The sequence below is a fragment of the Amblyomma americanum genome, chromosome 3 (assembly GCF_052857255.1).
Source record: "Amblyomma americanum isolate KBUSLIRL-KWMA chromosome 3, ASM5285725v1, whole genome shotgun sequence".
Lineage (NCBI taxonomy): Eukaryota > Metazoa > Arthropoda > Arachnida > Ixodida > Ixodidae > Amblyomma > Amblyomma americanum.
In genome coordinates, this window is record NC_135499.1 from 32206570 (window position 1) to 32225147 (window position 18578).

Sequence of the window (18578 nt, forward strand, 5' to 3'; positions counted from 1 at the left end):
AGCTGGATTTTAAGCAATACATGACATCACAGAAGACTAACAAATGACATCAAGGATACTCCCACAGAACCACTTATGCACTCGTCGAATGGCGAAACAGAGAGCTGCAGCTGATAACTTAAGCCAATATTTGTCAGAAATGGTCTAAAACAAGCTCGAAACTTTTTCCTCCAGCAAACATACAGTAAATATCAACGGCCACACAGCTGGTGACATCACACATGCAAGGCTGCACAATGTGAGCTACGACTGAGGTCATGAAATGAAAAATTTAATTCATTTTCTCTGAAACAAAACGTCGCCTTGCAGCGAAATTTGGCAAAAGAGATCAGAAGACTGAGGAGAACCTACAGTGAAAGTTTCAGTAAATTAAGAGCATATCAAGAAATATAGGGGTGATCAACAGGACTCACACGGAGGAAATGCAATAGCATTCTTCGTTGACTCGCCAATCTGCCGTATTTACACGACTGGAAGTAGACTCGAATATAAGCCGACCCCCTATATCACATTTAAGAAAAAAAACTTGGACGTTGTTTAAGCTTGACCTTTAATAATAGAATGGGATAGCTTTATCCAGCAGCCACCGCTTAAAGCCCCCTGCTATCTGCTGCTGCGTGTGGGCGTGCCCAAGGGCCCAGTCCAAAACGAAAATGTATTAGTCAATGGACTACTCGTCCACACTCGCGCCATCGTCCTCACTAGCGCTGCCGTCATGATCGTTGCTGCGGGGCCACAGTACGTTGTTCTAACTTCGTCGTGGAGCGAAATCCCACACTTTGCAAACAGCCACATCACGACATCGCGTGCAAAAGCTGAAAATTTTGCCTCGCTGCAGCTGCACCACCTGTATCACCCGACCCGTTACGAGCGTCGAGCATGCGGCCCGGCGCACACTTGTTCGTTTCTTCGCCGTAAAGAATGACAGCCATCTTGAATGTAGCTCCGTACGAGCACCGTTCACTTACCCGACCCGGAACACAAATGACAATTGACGAAGCACTACATTAAAAACTTGTAAAACGTGGCCAGCAGTAGTAAATGCATCAGAGACAAAGAGAAACCATGCTTGAGCCAGCGTGAGCAGCCTAAGCTCTCCCGTCAGCTACCGGCACTCCCCGGAACCGTGGCCGTTCCAGCGGTTCCGCTGTGATTGGAACAGCAGCCCTTCCATCAACCATCTACACTTCCTTTTGAGTGCCAAGTGTGCAATTGAAAGTAAAAAAAAAAAACTCGAGGGGATGCTTAAGATTCCCCATAAGAGTAGAACGCGAGTGCGTTATCCGGCCGCTGCCGCTTATCAGCAGCCGCAATCTGCAGCCAGGTTAGAGGGAAGGGGGTGCCGGTTTGCTGCTTATTGACAGCCACCATCGGCCGCCTCATGAGAGGAGGGGTTGCCGGTTCTGCACGTTGACATAGCAGCAACTAGAGGCCTGCACCAAGAGCGATGGGACGGAGCCACGCAGCAGCAAAAATTCAACCAATTCAATTTAGCCACTTATATCCCCGCCCAGGGTGTCATGTCTGCAACTCGCAAGATACTGAGGCTGACATTCACTTGTTGTGGGTTTGCGCAGCGCTGAAGCCAACCAGGATTTGCTACTTGGCAGCAGCGGGTCCCCAGCCAGACAACCCATCCTCATATATTGCTTGTATGCAGGGGCCACATCACCGCTCCCTCCTCGCTTTCATTATATCAGCCCACCTTTTCTCCTTCATTTAACACCCACCCACTCATTTAAGGCGGAAGCCTTTAATGCATCATTGTCAAGGTCATCTGCCGCTAGCAGAAACTTTCACAGCTTTCCGGCCTCCTGATTGGTCCCCTCTGTGTCGCGACGTCACTGTCGCTAGGCACAGGTGTGCGCCTCCTGATTGGCTCACGTGCGTAACGTCACTGTCGTCAAGTGCGGGTGTCGGGGTGGTTCGGCGATGCGTGGGATGACTCATCACATCAGCAGGCGTGGCGGCCTTGTGTTCGACGGTGCGCCCTGACATCACAGTAGTCAAGCGTTTGAGGTGGCCTCCCGATTGGGCGCTGTGTGGCCTGACGTCACTGTCGCGAGGCGAGCGTGGCGACAGTCTGCTTGGGTGTGGTGTGGCGGCGGTGGTGGCGGCAGTTTGCTTTGTGGTATCGTGTGGGCAGGATGCCTCGTCTCGCCAAACCAGTGTCTCCCAACACACGATGTGCGGCAGCTGCTTAACGCAAGCAGCGCTCAGGAGAGGCTGAGCGTATACGTCGCATGCATCAGGGCGGTGAGGCGCGTCTGACACCGCAGAGTCCAGGGATGCAATGGGCCAACACAAGAGAGGCAATGCGTTTGAAGATACTCGCTGCATCTCCGGGTACCAAGGCAAATGAAGCTCGGGTACCGTGACCGCCATCCGACGTAACAAATCACCATTGGCAATGGTGTCAGGCTTCCGCCGTTTCACGCTTTAGTCTCGACAAAGTGTCTTCCGTAATTTTTCTTTCTCTTTCTACCTTCCCAACTCCCCTTATGCCCTGAGGCAATAAATAACGGTATCAAAAAAAAATTCAACCAGGCTATAGCATGGCTGATATCTCGTTTGTCTCGCCTTTATTTATGATGCCATACTACGGTTTCGATTGTAAGAAAACCCACCCACTTTGAATTAGGTCGAGTCATAATCGTGCAAATCATGTACTCCAGTTCTGATTCTATTCCAATTCAGACAACACAATATATGTCACATTGTTAGATCGCAGCAAGTGGCACAGTGGTTAAGTGATGCGCCACTGCCCCGGCAGGTAGCTGTTTCAAACATAGCCACTGGTGTGGCTTGTGAGACTCAAGTTGCTCTTCCCGAGCAATATGAGAAGGAACAGCTCCTGCAAGCCTCATTTTTGAACTGAGGGTTCTTCAGGAAGATGTATATTTCGCAAATAGACCTGCTGTTGTCCAAGTCATTTTCTTCTTAGTCATTCTTTGTCCGGCACCTTCCTCCTCTCCCCTAGAAGTGGAGAGGGGATGGTTGATAGATGGCAGGTAGAGAGGGAACACCCTTAAACACCATCTGGCAGGTGGAGGCTTCACACAGATGCCAACGCTGCCAGACAGTTTTCCCATTCATGACTCTCTTAATGTTATTGCATTAAAAGACCCTGGAGTTCCCCTTAAAGAGACGAAACACTGAATTTTAAGCATCAAGTTTGTTTTTTTTCGCCACAACAGAAAACTTGCTGTCTAAGGTGCTGGATTCCAACATGGTTTTGCTGAAAACACTGTCGAAGATTTTTGGCGAGAATTTTTCAGTCAGTGCATGCATCCATTTTTACGTAATCTTATGCTAGAAACCATGATCAATGGGCGCAATGGTGATTGCATGTCGGCAAAAGTGCTGTACCAAAAACTAATACAAATCTCACCCTCCAGACAGTGATCAGACATCTTTAGTATAGAGTAGCATCCATTTTAGTTTCAACACCCAAATCTGTTACGGCACAGTGATGTACTCCTCATCGACGAAAGTTTTAGTAGGCCGTAGTTGCCGCTCCATCTAAAAATTCAAAACACTGTGGCACATCTAATGACAAAAGCCTTGTGCCTTTACCCAATCCAAAGGCCTTTATTAGGGTGAAGGCCTTCATGGTAAATACCTTCTGGGTAAAAGCCTTTAGACCAAAGGCTAGTATGATAAAGGCCTTTAGGTGTGCATGTGGTGTCTCTTTCTTGTTAGTGTCCTTGTTGCGTCGCCGTTCATTTCATCATGCACCAACTCGCCCCTCAGGCCGTTATTCTGCCTTTAGGTTAATGCCTTTAGTACGTAAGGACCTTAAGTGCCCACCATAACTAGTGCTACTGCATGACATTCCATGCTTCGCCATGCAGAATGGTCTGCTACTTGCGGTTTGAACCGAAAAATCCAGCCCTTAATCATACAGTGCTTTTCCTTCAAAGAAGAGAGCCAGCTGACCCTAAGGCCAAAAATCTGAAGCTTCTTTTCTTTCAACATCTTCCTAACCTTACGTGAGGCCTCCTGACTGGGAATTATCAATGGAAGATGGAAGCACACTCTGAAAGCTGCCTTCACGTGTCCCCAAGTAAGGAACAGATGCCTCATGCCTGGGTTTGAGGGAATCCATCATAAGTTTTACAAGAATACCTTTAACAAAGAAAAGAAAGGTAGTCCATTGCACAATTTTTAAATCAAAGTGCTAACACAAAGACCCATGGACACTTTCTTCCAATTTTGTTTACTCAACCAAAAAAATTGCCACAGATGAGCGCACAACTTGATATAGTCACAGTCCTTCAATGATGTAGTCCATAACACTGACACTTCGATGTCTGCCCAGGCTACCGCTACCTTCTGACTGCATTCACGCCGTGCCAGTTCCTTGCCTCCCACCAGAACAAACAGTGCGCATGTGAAAGTGAGCGTCACATGGGGCAGAAGTGAAGTGAGACGCTCGTCCAGGGCCAGCAGCGATGAAAAGACACATGAAGTTAGCTTCCGAGCTGCCTTACGCTGAGGAAGCACCAAGGAAATCTTCACTGAGATACCCTCATCAGGGATCCTTAGCTTTCACACTGACATAAGGCAGCCTCACCACAATAAAGGCTTCCTTACTGAGGTAAGGAAGATTTCAGAGTTTGGATCTAAGTACATAGCTGCACTAGACTATGCACAAGATTCTTGCCTCCAGCACCATCCCGACCACGGCTAATGAGGGAGGTTCTGCCACCACAAGCGAATATTCTGCGAGCCCCGACATTTTCCCTCACAATTGGTGTCAAAAAACTTATGCTTTTTTTTTTCAAAAGATATGTTTTGAATTTTCGCAAGGCAGACAGCTTGGCTTTCAATCGACACATCAGGGGCAGTTTTATTTCCTTCTAATGTATGCATTCAAACACTTTCAATCTCTTTTGAGATCAAATGTAAGGTAACAGACCTGTGTAGAAATTTTAGTTAGTTAGTTATATTGATTTTAATGGCGCAAAAGCAACTGAGGCTATGATGCGCCAAGCACACGGTTAGAGCTTTTGTTAAAGGTTACGCTTTTTATATCTAAAGTTTGTATAAAACATTGGCTTCTCTGAGAAATTTAAAAATGCTTGAAAAATCAACCAGTGCTTGATCTCCTAAAAGTAACATGGGGTGTAGTGGGATGTATTCATTGTAAAATGTTGTGAAATATTTTTTCCTCAGTTGTTCCAGTTTTTTGCATACAATTAAAATGTGGTTTACCGTGAGTTCATCGCCACACATTTCGCAGAGAGGTTTGTCTTTTTTTGTCAGTAAGAAGTTGTGAGTAAGGTGTGTGTGTCCAATGCGTAGTCGACACAAAATAACTTCTATGAAACGCTCCTGATGTGTACATGATCTCCATTCTCCCAAAACAGGTTTTATAGAATGTAGTTTGTTGTTTGTTCGTCCCATGCAATCTGCAACTTATTCCTGAGTTTACTGTGCAGTAATTTACAAAAATCCCTCTGTGGTATGTTAACTTGTTTTATATGGCCAATTCTAGCTTGTGCTGCGCAAGCATCTGCTCTCTCATTACCTAAAATTCCAACATGACTAGGGACCCAGCAGAATATAATGTTATGTTTTTTCTTTGTAATTTTAACTATGTTAAGTATGATTTTTCCTATTATGGGTTCAGCAGCGTTTGTAGAATGCAGCGCTTTTAGCATACTCAGTGAATTGGTGTAAATGATGCTATTTTTTATGTTTTTATGTTTTACTATTTGTTCTACAGCTACAAAGATGGCATAACACTCCGCAGTAAATACCGATGCATACTGTGGCAATCGTATCATTTTTTCATTTGTTCCTTGAATTACTGCACTTCCGACACGACTTTCTGTTTTTGAGCCATCACTGTAAAATTCAGTGTAAGTGTCATATTTTTCTTGTAGTGCAAAGAACTCTTGCAGTATGTGCTCGTGTGGTATTTTTCCTTTGTTTACGTGTGTCAGTGTGAAGTCACACACCGAAGGAAGGCTGTACCATGGTGGTAGATATTCATGTCTTTGTGCAATATTAGGTAGGGCGTCCAGCACTGCTAAGTCTTCACATTTATCTTCAAAGCGCATTATTAGTGGCCTGATAAAATGTGGTTTATTATTGAATAATCTCCTAGATGGGCACTTGGTAACAATGGGATAGCAGAGATGTTTAGGGAGAGAACGGGTTTTTAGGATGTACGTGCATGTTAGTGTGACTCTTCTATCCTCTAGTGTGGGCTCATTAGCTTCAACGTAAAGACTATTTACCGGGGATGTTCTATATGCTCCAGTTGATAGGCGCAAACCAAGATTATGAACAGGGTCCAGTCGTTTCAAGTAGGATGCTCTTGCCGAACCATATACCACACACCCGTAGTCCAGCTTGGAGCGCACCAAAGAGCGATATATTTGCAATAGGCATGCTCTATCGGACCCCCATCGTTTTCGCAAGAGTACCTTTAATACATTGAGGGCTCGGGATGCTTTCTTTTTCAGGTTGTTAATGTGTGACAGAAATGTAAGTTTCTTGTCAAAAGTGACGCCTAAAAATTTATGTTCCCGTTTGACTGGCAGTGTGGTCTGATTCAAGCACAGATTGGGATCGACCTGTAGGCCTCGTCGTAATGAGGACAAAACAGCTACTGTTTTTTGAGGGAAGAACTTGAATTCATTTTTCTCTGCCCAAGCAGCCAGTTTACTTAGTGTGATTTGTATTTGTCTCTCGCAGGACAGTAAGTTGGAAGAAGTGTATGCTATCTGTATGTCATCTACATAAACTGAATACATTACGGACTTGGGTATTACTTCGGCCAAAGAATTCATTTTTACTATGAAGAGTGTCGTACTTAAAATGCATCCCTGAGGTATGCCATTCTCTTGAGTGAATGTCATAGACAGATTTGCTCCTAGACGGACTCTGAATGTGCGGTTAGTCAAGAAGTCGTTCAAGCAGTTCAGCATCCTGCCGCGGATCCCTAGCTCTGCTAGGTCATGGAGGATGCCGAACTTCCACGCGGTATCATAGGCCTTCTCCAAATCGAAGAAGACCCCGATACAGTGCTGTTTGTGGATGAACGCCTCCCGGATAGTGTTTTCTAGGCGGACAAGGTGATCAGTGGTCGAGCATGCTTTCTTAAATCCACATTGATGTAAATCTAAGAGTCGACGAGATTCAAGTGTGAAGGTCAGTCTAATGTTTACTATGCTTTCGAAAGATTTAGCGATGCAGCTGGTGAGGGCTATCGGTCTGTAATTGTTAGGACTTGTTGGTGGTTTTCTGGGTTTCAGAAAAGGTACTATTATTGCTTTCTTCCACTCCTCAGGTATATTCCCAGTTGTCCATATTTTGTTAAAGAATTTCAACAGTGCCTGCACGGCAGCCTCAGAGAGATGGGCGAGCATAGTGTAATGCACATTATCTGGGCCTGGTGCTGTCTTTTTATCAGAAGATAATACCCTATTCAATTCCTGGAGTGTGATGGGTCAATTGTAGTCCTCATGTATACCTGCTGCAAATGGAAGTTTTTGTTTTTCTGCTTTTGCTTTGTGCTTCTGGAACGTGTTTGTGTAATTGGACGAACTGGAAACTTCAGCAAAATGCTCACCTAGTATGTTGGCCTGTTCTTCTAATGATGTTTGTGTCCCGGGTGTAGTCAATAGAGGAAGTGTGAAAGGGGTATGGACACTACTGAATCTTCGAACCTTTTCCCACATTTTTTTTGAGGTTATTGAGCTGTTTATTGAGGACACATATTTCTGCCACGAGGATTTCTCGGCATTTCTCCGAACGAATTGCGCTCTGGCCTTGGCCCTCTTAAAGGCAATCAAGTTCTCCGCTGTGGGATACCGACGCAGAGAGCCCCAAGCTTTATTTTGTTGTTTTTTTGCCAATGTGCATTCTTGTGTTCACCATACTTTATGTTTTTTGTGTACAAGTCCTGTTGTTTGTGGTATGGCTAGTGTAGCGGCCGATATTATGCATGTAGTAAACTTTCCATTAATTTCGTCTATGCTGAGATCTTCACAAAATTCTTTTTCTAGCGTGGCACTTGCTGTAAAAAGTGACCAGTCGGCGAGGTGAAGTTTCCAGCGCCGTGGTCTTGTGGGGATGACTGGAGTAGACGATGAGAGGCTGATGATCGTAGGTAGGTGATCACTTCCCAGAGGGTCATTTAAAACATCCCATTTAAAATCGTTAAAAAGCGATGGTGATGCGAAAGCTAAATCTAGAAAGCTCATTTTTGACGAGCTTGGGCAACAATAAGTTGCTTTTCCTGTATTTAAAAGACAGATGTTATTTGAGAGGATAAAATCTTTGAATGTTTGCCCCCTAGAGTCGCAGCGCTCGCTTCCCCAAAAAGGGGAGTGAGCGTTAAAATCCCCAACTACCAGATATGGCTCTGGAAGTTCATCTTTCAATTCTTCTAGATCATGGACTGTTAATGTAAAATGTGGAGGAATGTATACGGAACAGATTGTTAGTGTTTTATAGCTGACGATGCTGACTGCAACTGCCTCAAGTGTTGTATTGAGCTTGATTTCTCGAGCAGGGACGCCGCTTTGGACGACAATTGCGACGCCTCCTGAGAGTCGATTTGCCTGCTCGCGGTCGCGTCTAAAAGTTTGATAATGTTTCAGGATATGCACATGTTGTGGACCAAGATTGGTCTCCTGAAGACATAAAACTATGAGTAATATTGACCCTAAAATATGTGTTATGTCACTATAATTCCGCATAAGTCCTCTGCAATTCCATTGAATTAAAAAAGCCATGCTTGTGTTTTTGAGAGAAAATGAAAGGGGATTTACTTATGTGGTGGGCCCGTTATGAGGGGCCTGTCTTTTTTTCGCTCAAGAGAGCTGTTCCGCCGCTGTAATGGAGGCGGAGTGGGTGTTGTATCCATCACCACAACAGAGGTGTTGGAGGACCGCGCAGTCGCAGTTGTGTTAGTTTCAGGTTTCTCCCGACGGGGGGAGGTCCTGCGGGATGCCGACCCATGGACCAGCGGTCTCTGCTTTGGCAATGACAGGGCAGCTTTCGCTGACCCTGCCTGGGGCGTGGATGGCCCTGCCATCGGCTCGGTGGGAGCGGCCTTGGCAGGTGCCGGAGTGCTGTGTGGTGCTAAGCCCCTGCCCACCACATCAGCGAAGTTTTGTTTTGCTGTGAAGGAGAATGTGTTTGTAAGCGCAAAACGCCTTCTCGCTTCTTTAAAAGAAATGTTTTCTTTTGTCTTTATGGTGATTATCTCTTTTTCTTTCTTCCAGGACGGACACGTCCTGGAGTATGCAGCATGTTCTCCTTCACAGTTTGCACAGCACAGGGCTGCGTCACATACATCAGACTGGTGATCGTTCGAGGCACAATTTGCGCAAGTTTTGCGACCGCGGCAGCTCTGTGAGCCGTGGCCAAACCTTTGGCAGTTGAAACATCTGCGAGGGTTTGGTATGTATGGTCTTACATTGATTTTCAAATATCCCACGTCGATTGTGTCGGGCAGGGTGCTGGTGTTGAACGTCAGGATCATGTGTTTTGTGTCTATTTCCTTGTTGTCCTTCCGGATTTTGATTCGGTGGACATCTATGACGTCTTGGTCGATGAGCCCTTCGAGCATTTCTTTTTCAGTTATGTGAAGAAAATCATTTTCCGATATTACGCCTCGGACAGTGTTTAGTGAGCGATGAGGAGTCACGGAGACCAGGATTTCCCCTATGGACGTTAGGTTGGAGAGCTTAGAGTGTTGGACATTGTCACACAGTTCGATCAATAAGTCGCCGCTGGCCATTTTTGACAGCTTATAGCCAATGCCTAAGGTTTCAGTCAAGCACTTTGACACAAGGAAGGGGGATATTATTCTTGCCTGTTTATCTTGTTGTTCACTGTGGATCACATGATATTTTGGGAAAGTTACTTTTCGTTTTTGAAAGAAGTTGTCTGCCTCGTTCCGCCCTCTTTTGAGAGAGCGATCAGGTTTTGAAAGTTGGGGAGCCATAAAAAAATTTTGTTTTTCGGTCATGGTGCCAGCCACCCGCCACGGAGTCCAACAAGGGGACGGGACAGGAACTTGATAGCAAGTCCTGCCCACGCCGGCTGTACACCTCAACTATAACCAAATATGATGCAACTCAGGGTAGTTGGTCACACAAGGTTAACCCTCGCCGCCAGAAAAAAGGAAAAACCAAGAAGCGAGTAGGATATAGGAGAGTTGTGAGACAGAGATAGGAAAGTTAAAGATGGAGAGGAGGATAGGAAAAGGCGACTGCCGATTTCCCCTGGTCGGTCAGGCCGGAGGTGCCGCCGTCTGCAGGAAGCTGGGGCCAAAGTGGTGTGTTGCCTCCGCTAAGGGGCCTTAAGGGTCCGAACGCTCGGCATCGGCTCAACCACCAGGATCCCCTTTTCCCCGGACACGGCGAGCCGCGGGTGCTCGGGTCCGTGGTGATGCACAGTTCACCATCATCCCCTTGCGGGGATGTCCCTGCGGATGCTCGGGAACCCGCGGTGTCACCACTCACCGTCGCAATGCCTGCAAGCTGCAGGCGCCCCCCTGCGGGGTGTGTAGAAATTTGAAGAGCTAAAAGATAACAAGAGACTGCCCGGTTAAGCGTCGGTTCAAAATTGTTTTTTGCACTTTGCTGTACATATCCAATGGCAATGCTAAACTTTCAGGGCAGCTCACCATTTATGACACACAAAAACAAGAAAACATTACTTTCAATTATCTTTCAAAACCACTGTGCTACAGTAAAACTGACAGTAACTGCACATTCAATATCTGCAAAAAGCCAATATGCAGTAATCAGCTTTGTTAAAAAAAGACAAGTTTTTCTACAACTAACGATGTTAATGAATTTGACATACTCTTAAAAAATTGTGAAGGAATGAATAAAAAAAATGCTTGAGTCGAGTGAAGCCTTCTCTGGGAAAATTTAAGAAATAACAACCACACGTTATGCTGCCTGTGCCATTCTTTCAAGAAGTGACTGATCTCATATACTCCAAGAAGCACACAATTCAAAAAACATCCCTTCACAGTTTGGCAACTCCAGTTACCAGTTCCAATATCACCCTTTCAAGTGAGAGAAAACTTGAAACATTCTTAGCATTGGACAAAAATTCAGTGAAAATTCACTTTAGCTACCCCTGGTTAAGTCCAGTTGTGCAGTTCTTAACTGAACCAGATTGTGCTGTCATTCCACGGAAATCCCAGAAATAAAAATGCTTTGAAGCCGAACTTCCCACTCAGTGTTTGAAAAACGAAAAGAGAGCCAAACAATTGTCACAGTGACCTTAGGCAGTACACACAACAGAACCAGTTGCACAGAAGGGGAAGTTCACCTGCTGTGTATCAGCCAAACGGCACAGACCAGCTGCGGCTTCACACTGTGCTCAGCCAAAAGCGCCGGCCTGTTGGAACAATGGCGATCAGGGACTGGCCCAATGCAACTGTCACCCCCAACACCCCCAACACTTGTTTTTCAAAACAACTCTGCAACACTATTCTGCTCTGCACATCAGTTCATTGCAGTGAGGATGTCCATGGTTGCCAGTGCAATTTTCATGTCCTGTTCTGAACTTCCACAATGAGCGAGCAAGATAGCAAGTGTGACTGCTGCTGCAATAGACTGCATGCTTGCACGCAAGCATGCCGTATTGTCACACAGCCCAAAGCAAGGATGCACTGTGTTGTCTTATCTCTCTCCCTTGCCCTGCTGAGACAGATTACCTTCTCTCTTTTAACTCTTTCCATTGCGATACTAGCTGTGTTTTCTGCATGCAGTCACAGTGTATGTGGCAGTGTGCTTTCATATGCAGCCCACATTTACAATGTGTGCCATTTGTGTGCAGAGCTTACTTGCATAAAAAGTGAACGCATCCGAGAAGAGACTGACAATGAGAATGTTACATTATGCCAGCAAAAATGTCGCATTCAGAGCCCATCTCTCATTTCAAGAGGAAGCTCCCTGACCCTTTGACATGCTATACACACAACTGTGTACAAAACAAACTCGAAGCTTTTTCTGAGTGTGGGCTGCGCCTAGCAGCAATTTCATTGTTTGAAGTGATTTTAGCGTTCTTCATATTGCAACTAAGCTGGTTTTATAAGCCATATAGGAAATGCAGTAAATAATATATCACGAAACAGTGAGCAAAGCAGCACGTGATCAGCCTTTTTTTCGTACAGACTATTTTTCTACCAGCAGTAACATCATTTTTTTTTTTTGCAATTTCGAGCATAATGCCAACCTTCCAAATAGAAATTATTTCCACAATCCTTTGGATGTTTACCTGATAAATCGCAGCATTTCTATGCTGCTATTTTCATCAATTATGAAACATTGTACAAAATTTCGCGCACCGCTTCAAAAAATCAACCACCTGTATTTTCCACCGCAAAACTATGAACAGTCTTCCTGGCAGAAAAATACTTCATTTGGATGGAAACAAAAATAATGCGTCAAAGGGCAAAAAGATGTTACAGAGCAGGAAGAATAAAGAAAAAACAGAGTGCATTAGTTTAAAAAGGAATAATAATCATTTCATTTCCTCTGAACATAAATTTCCTGCTGATCCTCCACCAAGATAAAGATGTGGGAAAGCAGCTGTGACTGCTGGTGCAGCTGGTATATACTGCTGCATCTGTGACGAAATGGGCTTCCTGGTGAGATTCACTTGCTTCCACTGATTCAAGTTGGATCAGAATTCTCATTTGGGCAAGTTGGTTACCGTTCATGTTGACTTCACAACGCAAAACAGACAAGGACAAAAGACAAGAAACTACAGGAAACTAAACGACACAACACAAAATGACACATAACAACACAAAACATGTCTTTCGTCATTGTCTGTTTCACGCTGTGAAGTCAACATGCACTGATTCAATTCTTCCTGGAAATGGGGAAAATACTTTTTACTAAATCATTATGCACCAACTCGCCCAAAAAAAAAGTTTAAACGAGAAAGAAAAGAGTGTGTAGATATTTTGTCTCCCTTTCTACATACAACAAAGCCTGCCTTTGTTGTATTATTTCTTGTACCTCTGCAACCATCTTTGTATGCTGTTTCATGAGTATGCAATTACTCAGTGTCTCTTTCATAACTTTTCTGCTTCAAAAATGCTTACTTTTGTGATTCAAAAAAATTCAGTTTTCTCTTCTAGCATTTAATTTGCAATTCCTCTGCCCTCGCCAAGTTAACACCCAACCTGTTCATGAATAGAGAGTTCATTGTTTATCAGAGTGATCCTCACGTTTTCATCTTACAAGAAAGAAGATGCACCGGCCAATGACCAGTGAAAAACTCTTGACAATTCTAGAACAGGAGCACTAGAATGCTGGCAAAAAACAGGGGCTGTAGCTTGCTTATTAGGCAAAAAAAAAAAAAATGTCATGCATGCTTTCGACATCTTTATCAGAGGTGCTTAAGCACACTGAGCCTCTTTGCCTCTCTGGAATGCTGTGGGCCAACAGGAGTCAATTTTTTCCAGATGCAACAGCATTGCTCCCTGCAATAGCATACACCTGACAACAAACAAGACTAGATCAACAAAGCTGGTTTGGTCAAGTCAACAGAGCAAGGTAAGTCAGCCTGAAGTCAACAAAGTGGGTTTCGTGACCAACTATGTAAAAGTAGTATATGAACAAAATATCAGCAAAAATATTTCGTAGCAGCTTGAAATATATGCATGTAGCCCAATTCTGAGTACACAAACTACGCGAATCACACAATGCATCATTAACTCTCAAGCAATGTGCCTTGGATTAAAGAAAATTAAGATCTGAAGCCAATGTTGTGCTCAGTTAACGTCTGATAGCAGCCGCACATGCAGCTGTCATGGCCCATGGGTGGAAACTCCAGAGAGGCTTCTCAACTGCACACCACCAAAGGCACGACTGGTGGGAGGGACCGGCCTGACACAGCACCCACATCCGTGCGCAGGACCTCGACAGAGAATGTGCAGAGAGAGAGACAAAGAGCGGGGCTGAAAGTGCCAAAGGGTCACCTCTGGCCCCACCATACGCATGCCAGGCAATGAAAGCAAGCATCATCAGCCAAGATGGCAGTCCCCAAGGGTAGTGTTTTTGCAGACCCAGGCCTCAACATGTGCAGAAAGGGAAGGGGGCCGAACGATGCCCACAAAGTGCTCAAACACTGTCCCAGATGAAGACTGAATTGTTTGTTGCCATTCACTTCAGAGAGAGAAAGAAAAAACTTTATTGTCCGCCAATATAGGAGGCTCCGCACCTAGGAGCCTGTGTGGCGAACTGCTTGGTTCAAGCCATTATTGTAAGATAGGAGGCTATGTCTAGCTATAACTAGCATGGCAAGCAATCATCAAAGTAGCCCTACTCAAACGTGAGCTCCATGCTGCAGAGTTGCCCGCGCACCTCAGACATGCGTGCAACGGAAGGCTTGATGAAAAATGGACGACCCCTGCCTCCAAGATCAGCCCGACTGCCTAGTTTTAGTTTCACTTTCCTGAGCTTCACACCAGCCTATAGTGCCTAATTGGATGGTAAATTCTTTATTAAAAGATAGGACTCGCACGAAGGCCTCGCTGCTATCGGCCGTGCATCAGTCAGCCAAAGGAACACAGCTGCACACCATTTACGACGCTGATTGCCGCCTCTGCCTGTTTCTCTCAATTCCATCTGCATGGTTCTTCCAGTCTGCTCAAACTTCGCACTCGTCACATGCTGTTCACTTTGTGCGGAAGGATGAAAATCTGGTGTGCATTAAAATTGAAAACATTGCACTTTTTTTGTTCTGACCGTGAAAAAAATGGGTGTACATTTTTAATAGCAATAATTGTTGGTACGAGACAACGAGAAAAAAATATAGTGCATAAAACAATACTTTTGTTTAACTTGCTTCTTCGCATGCATTATTTTGGAAAAACTACTGTACCATCTAAATGAAATGTAAATATTGGCACATTCATAGCGGCTTTTGGCTCCAGTAGATAGTTATTTAGTACCAGCATTCTAAAAAAGAAAAAATTGCAAAAATGGCGCATTTTACAGGCTTAATAGGCTAATAGACAAAATACGTGCATACCTGGCACATGTGTGGCAGGTCATATTCTGTGAATTATGCAAGATTTCTTTGAGCTGCACATAGTGTTTAGTTTCCTTTCTTCAAAGTTAAATGACATCATGAAAACACAACCCATTGAGATCTGGCCACTCAGTGTTCTGGTTAGTACCAATGCCACATTGTGTGGGAACAGCGCTGGGCTTAAACAAACAAGAGAACTGTAAGGAAAACAACAGACGAAGCACGAACTTTCAACTAATTTTATCCCGGATGAGTTACGCTTTTTATGTGCAACAGAGAATGACATGACAATTTTGGTTACAGAGCAAAAATGAAAGCACCAAAGACAAGAACCACCATTACCTGTAGCAAGTGCTCAGCGCGAAGAACTCAGCAAAAAAAAATTCGCTATATTCGAGAGTTAATGATTTAGTGCTGACACAGTTTTCTGCACCAGTAGTCTGAATCATCAACACTGATTACTTCTCATTCTGTTTGTGTTTTTTCATGGCCTAAGAATGTTGTGTCATCAAAACGTGGCTCCCATTTTTTGCAGTCTTTACAATGATGACAATGAGAAGCCAGATTGCCTGGATGAGTGATTTGTTCACACTTGTTGGCACGTGCCATGAGTCTTGTGTTTACACACCTTCCGGTTTGTCCGATGTATTGTTTCCCACTTGGCCCCTCTCAAGTATTGTTCATCACTGCTAAATAGCGTAAAAATAGTAAGGGGCAATGAAGAGCACACAATGACACCAGCGGTGACTGGCAAATGTTTATTTCTTGTTTATGCCATGTATGTCTAAACACAAGAAGTGCCAGCAAAAAAGAAAAGCATAGACTGATGCACAGTGATACCACTCAGTTCGCTGTTGATCGCCAACCATTTAAAAATTTAGCTCTCTTTTTTTATATATATAGCATGAGCGATGCCATGCTCTCAACTGTTTCCTGCACATGCAACCGTCATCGCCTCGATGGTCTCGCTAACTCACTGACCTTTGTGACGGGCAATAATCTTGCGCCCATTTTGATTCTGCGCTGTTCAGCAGTAATGAACAACCAACCCACAAAACAAACATCAACCCTCTCCAATGTTTCAGCGGCCTAGCAAATGATGCCGCATTTAACAATTTCCTGCACCCCAACAATAAAGTGACAATGAGTGATGCAAAAATTGTCCCAGCAGTCAGAAGTATTGCAAAAGACACTTAAGGACGAACTCAACTCTTAGCTGCGTACCCTGACTAATGTGGTGGGTCTCAACTTCTTTGGGCACAGCAGCACTATCAACAGAGCAACAATTTCATCGATGGAATTTCTTCAGAACTTCTAAGGTTTTACAAATGCAGCCTCCTTTTCCTCACACCATATCCTTTTCAGTCAGTCAGCATAACACACCTGAAGAATCGCAACACAGGACAGTAGAAGAAGATGCAACAAAACAATACTAGCAACTGAATACTTATTGAACCCCACAGCAGCTTTCATACATCAACAGCACACGTGCGCTGGAAGTCAACCACAAGATGAGGGCGAAAAAGCGAATAACCACTTTTATGCACATCGTCAGCATTGCCTTGCAGTGCATTTTCAGTGCACACGTGCACGTTACGCATAAATGCTGTGCTGGTTGCTTAGCAATGCAAGCAGTACGTGTTCTTGAAACACCTTAGCACATTCCTGCAGCGCAGCTACCATGGAATGCATTGCTATCCAGGCAGACCTGCGAGAAGAACGCAGCCTCAATGAAATACACGGAATTCTATGTGCACTGCAAGGTGGCCCATCCAAGTTTGCCTTGGTGGTGCAGCTTCCTCACAAATGCTACACATGTATAGGACGCCTTTGGGTTATGCCAGTTTCTTTTCTTTTTTTAAGTTGATTTTCCGTGTTCTTGTGACTGTCCATGGGTATCGCAATGAAATAAGGTAAAAAATTCATAAGGTAACACAGCCTTTAAACCCGTGAAAATTCACGTAATGACATACTGTTCAAATTACTATCACGGTGGTTCACTTCGTTTTGAGTCAGCGCTGCTAAGTTTGTTAAAGCCACAAATCCATTAATGAAGAACAAAACAATGCTTAGAGAAATCAGGCAATTAGTGAAGCATTCACCTATTTTTTTTTTTGTTACGAAAATGGCTACCATGTGCCAATGCAATGCACTCGAACTGTTTAGTTCACTACGGCTTGGTATGCCGCAAAGAAAAAAATGCAGAACCGACCGAGACTCCAGTCAGATGAGGTAGCCTTCGGCGCTTATGAGCTGTTCGCAAACCACGAAAAAAAAAAAAAAAACTGCGGCGCAAGTGGCAGTTCTCGCCTGCCCGATCATTTTAAAGGCGCTGCCGCCTCTAATGGGAAATGCAGCGATGCCGGGTGTCCACAAAGTGCGAGTAATGGAAAGCAGCCGCCTCCCTCCCTGCGCACGCGGTCGAGGTTCAAGCGAGAGCCGCGAACCCAGGGCGGGACATTGCGCACGCCGCAAGCAATCGCACACTCACTGAACAAGATGATGTCTTCGAATTGCTTGCATTGAGCGCTGTTCCTGTCTTGGAGTGACTTCAGAATCTGGCCCCTCCAGTCTGCGGATACGCTTCCTTGAGATGCCATTGCCGTGCCAGCGGTCAGCAACGAACCAAAACAATACCAGCAGCAGTACGTTCACATGGCTCGCCAGATACACAACAGAGGCACGCTTCCCACCATGGCAAGGTGTTTCACGAGAACGGCCTTCCAGGGCGTCCCTGATTGAAGGCTGACGCGTTTATTGACAGACAAACGCTTGAACAAAAACGCACTTCCAAAGACATATCGCGGTAAACGCTAGCACAGATTAGATTAGGTGAGCGAGTTCGCAACACTAACAGTCACGCTATAGTGCCTAGAATATACTGGCTAGTGTGCCGAGCGCCAGCGCTGCGCAATGGGAGCAGGTGGCACCGTTTGCAATGAAAGCCCACCGATGGCGGCAGAGGGCGCTGCTTGTCGGGAGGGTGCTGCCGCAGCAGACGACGCGGTTTTCTCGCTTCGGAAGGCAGCGACCTGGTCTTGTGCGTGCGCAATTAACCTGCTTGTGCACGAAATTTTGTTGGCTAAGGTGCAGTGTATGTTGTCCTGTGTGGCTCCTTGCACATGAAAGTCGACGCATCCGCTCCTCCGAGCAGTTCTGTGGTGATTTTGTCGGTTTTGTGCGCGCGTTCTGTGCGTGCGTGTATCCGTTCTGCGTGCTTTCACCGTGTAGTCAAATCATGCACTGAGCTCTCGATTGTTTTTTTCCCGTGTCCACCACTAAACGAGCTACATGTGACTGCACAAAAAAGATGTCAAAGCCAAAGCGACAGTGCAAAGAGAAGACTTGCTTTGTGCCAATGTTTAAAAGCGGTTACCGCTCGAATTTCCATGTTTACTGCACCATCTGATGCTACGCGGCTTGCAGAACGGGAAAGAAACATCAAAAGAGAGGACAGAAGGCTGACGCCAGCTGCTGTGGTTTGCGAGAAACATTTTGAGAGCAGTTGTATCGAGCGCACATTCAGTGTCAGCGTAAATTGTGTT

The 18578-nt window shown here is 45.0% G+C and overlaps 1 protein-coding gene across 3 annotated transcripts in view; it reads right to left on the reverse strand.

The window, feature by feature from the left end:
• Atg16 (Autophagy-related 16) overlaps positions 1 to 18015 on the reverse strand; it is a 187409-nt gene extending 169394 nt beyond the window's left edge. Inside the window, exon 1 of one of the 3 annotated variants that reach the window (XM_077657219.1) lies at positions 17525 to 17961. In XM_077657219.1, the coding sequence (XP_077513345.1) occupies positions 17525 to 17633 (109 nt within the window). In that variant the 5' untranslated portion in view covers positions 17634 to 17961. Of the gene's footprint in view, positions 1 to 17524 lie in introns of all 3 variants that reach the window. The other 2 variants (XM_077657221.1, XM_077657220.1) reach the window with 2 other exon arrangements.
• Positions 18016 to 18578: the final 563 nt, after the last annotated feature.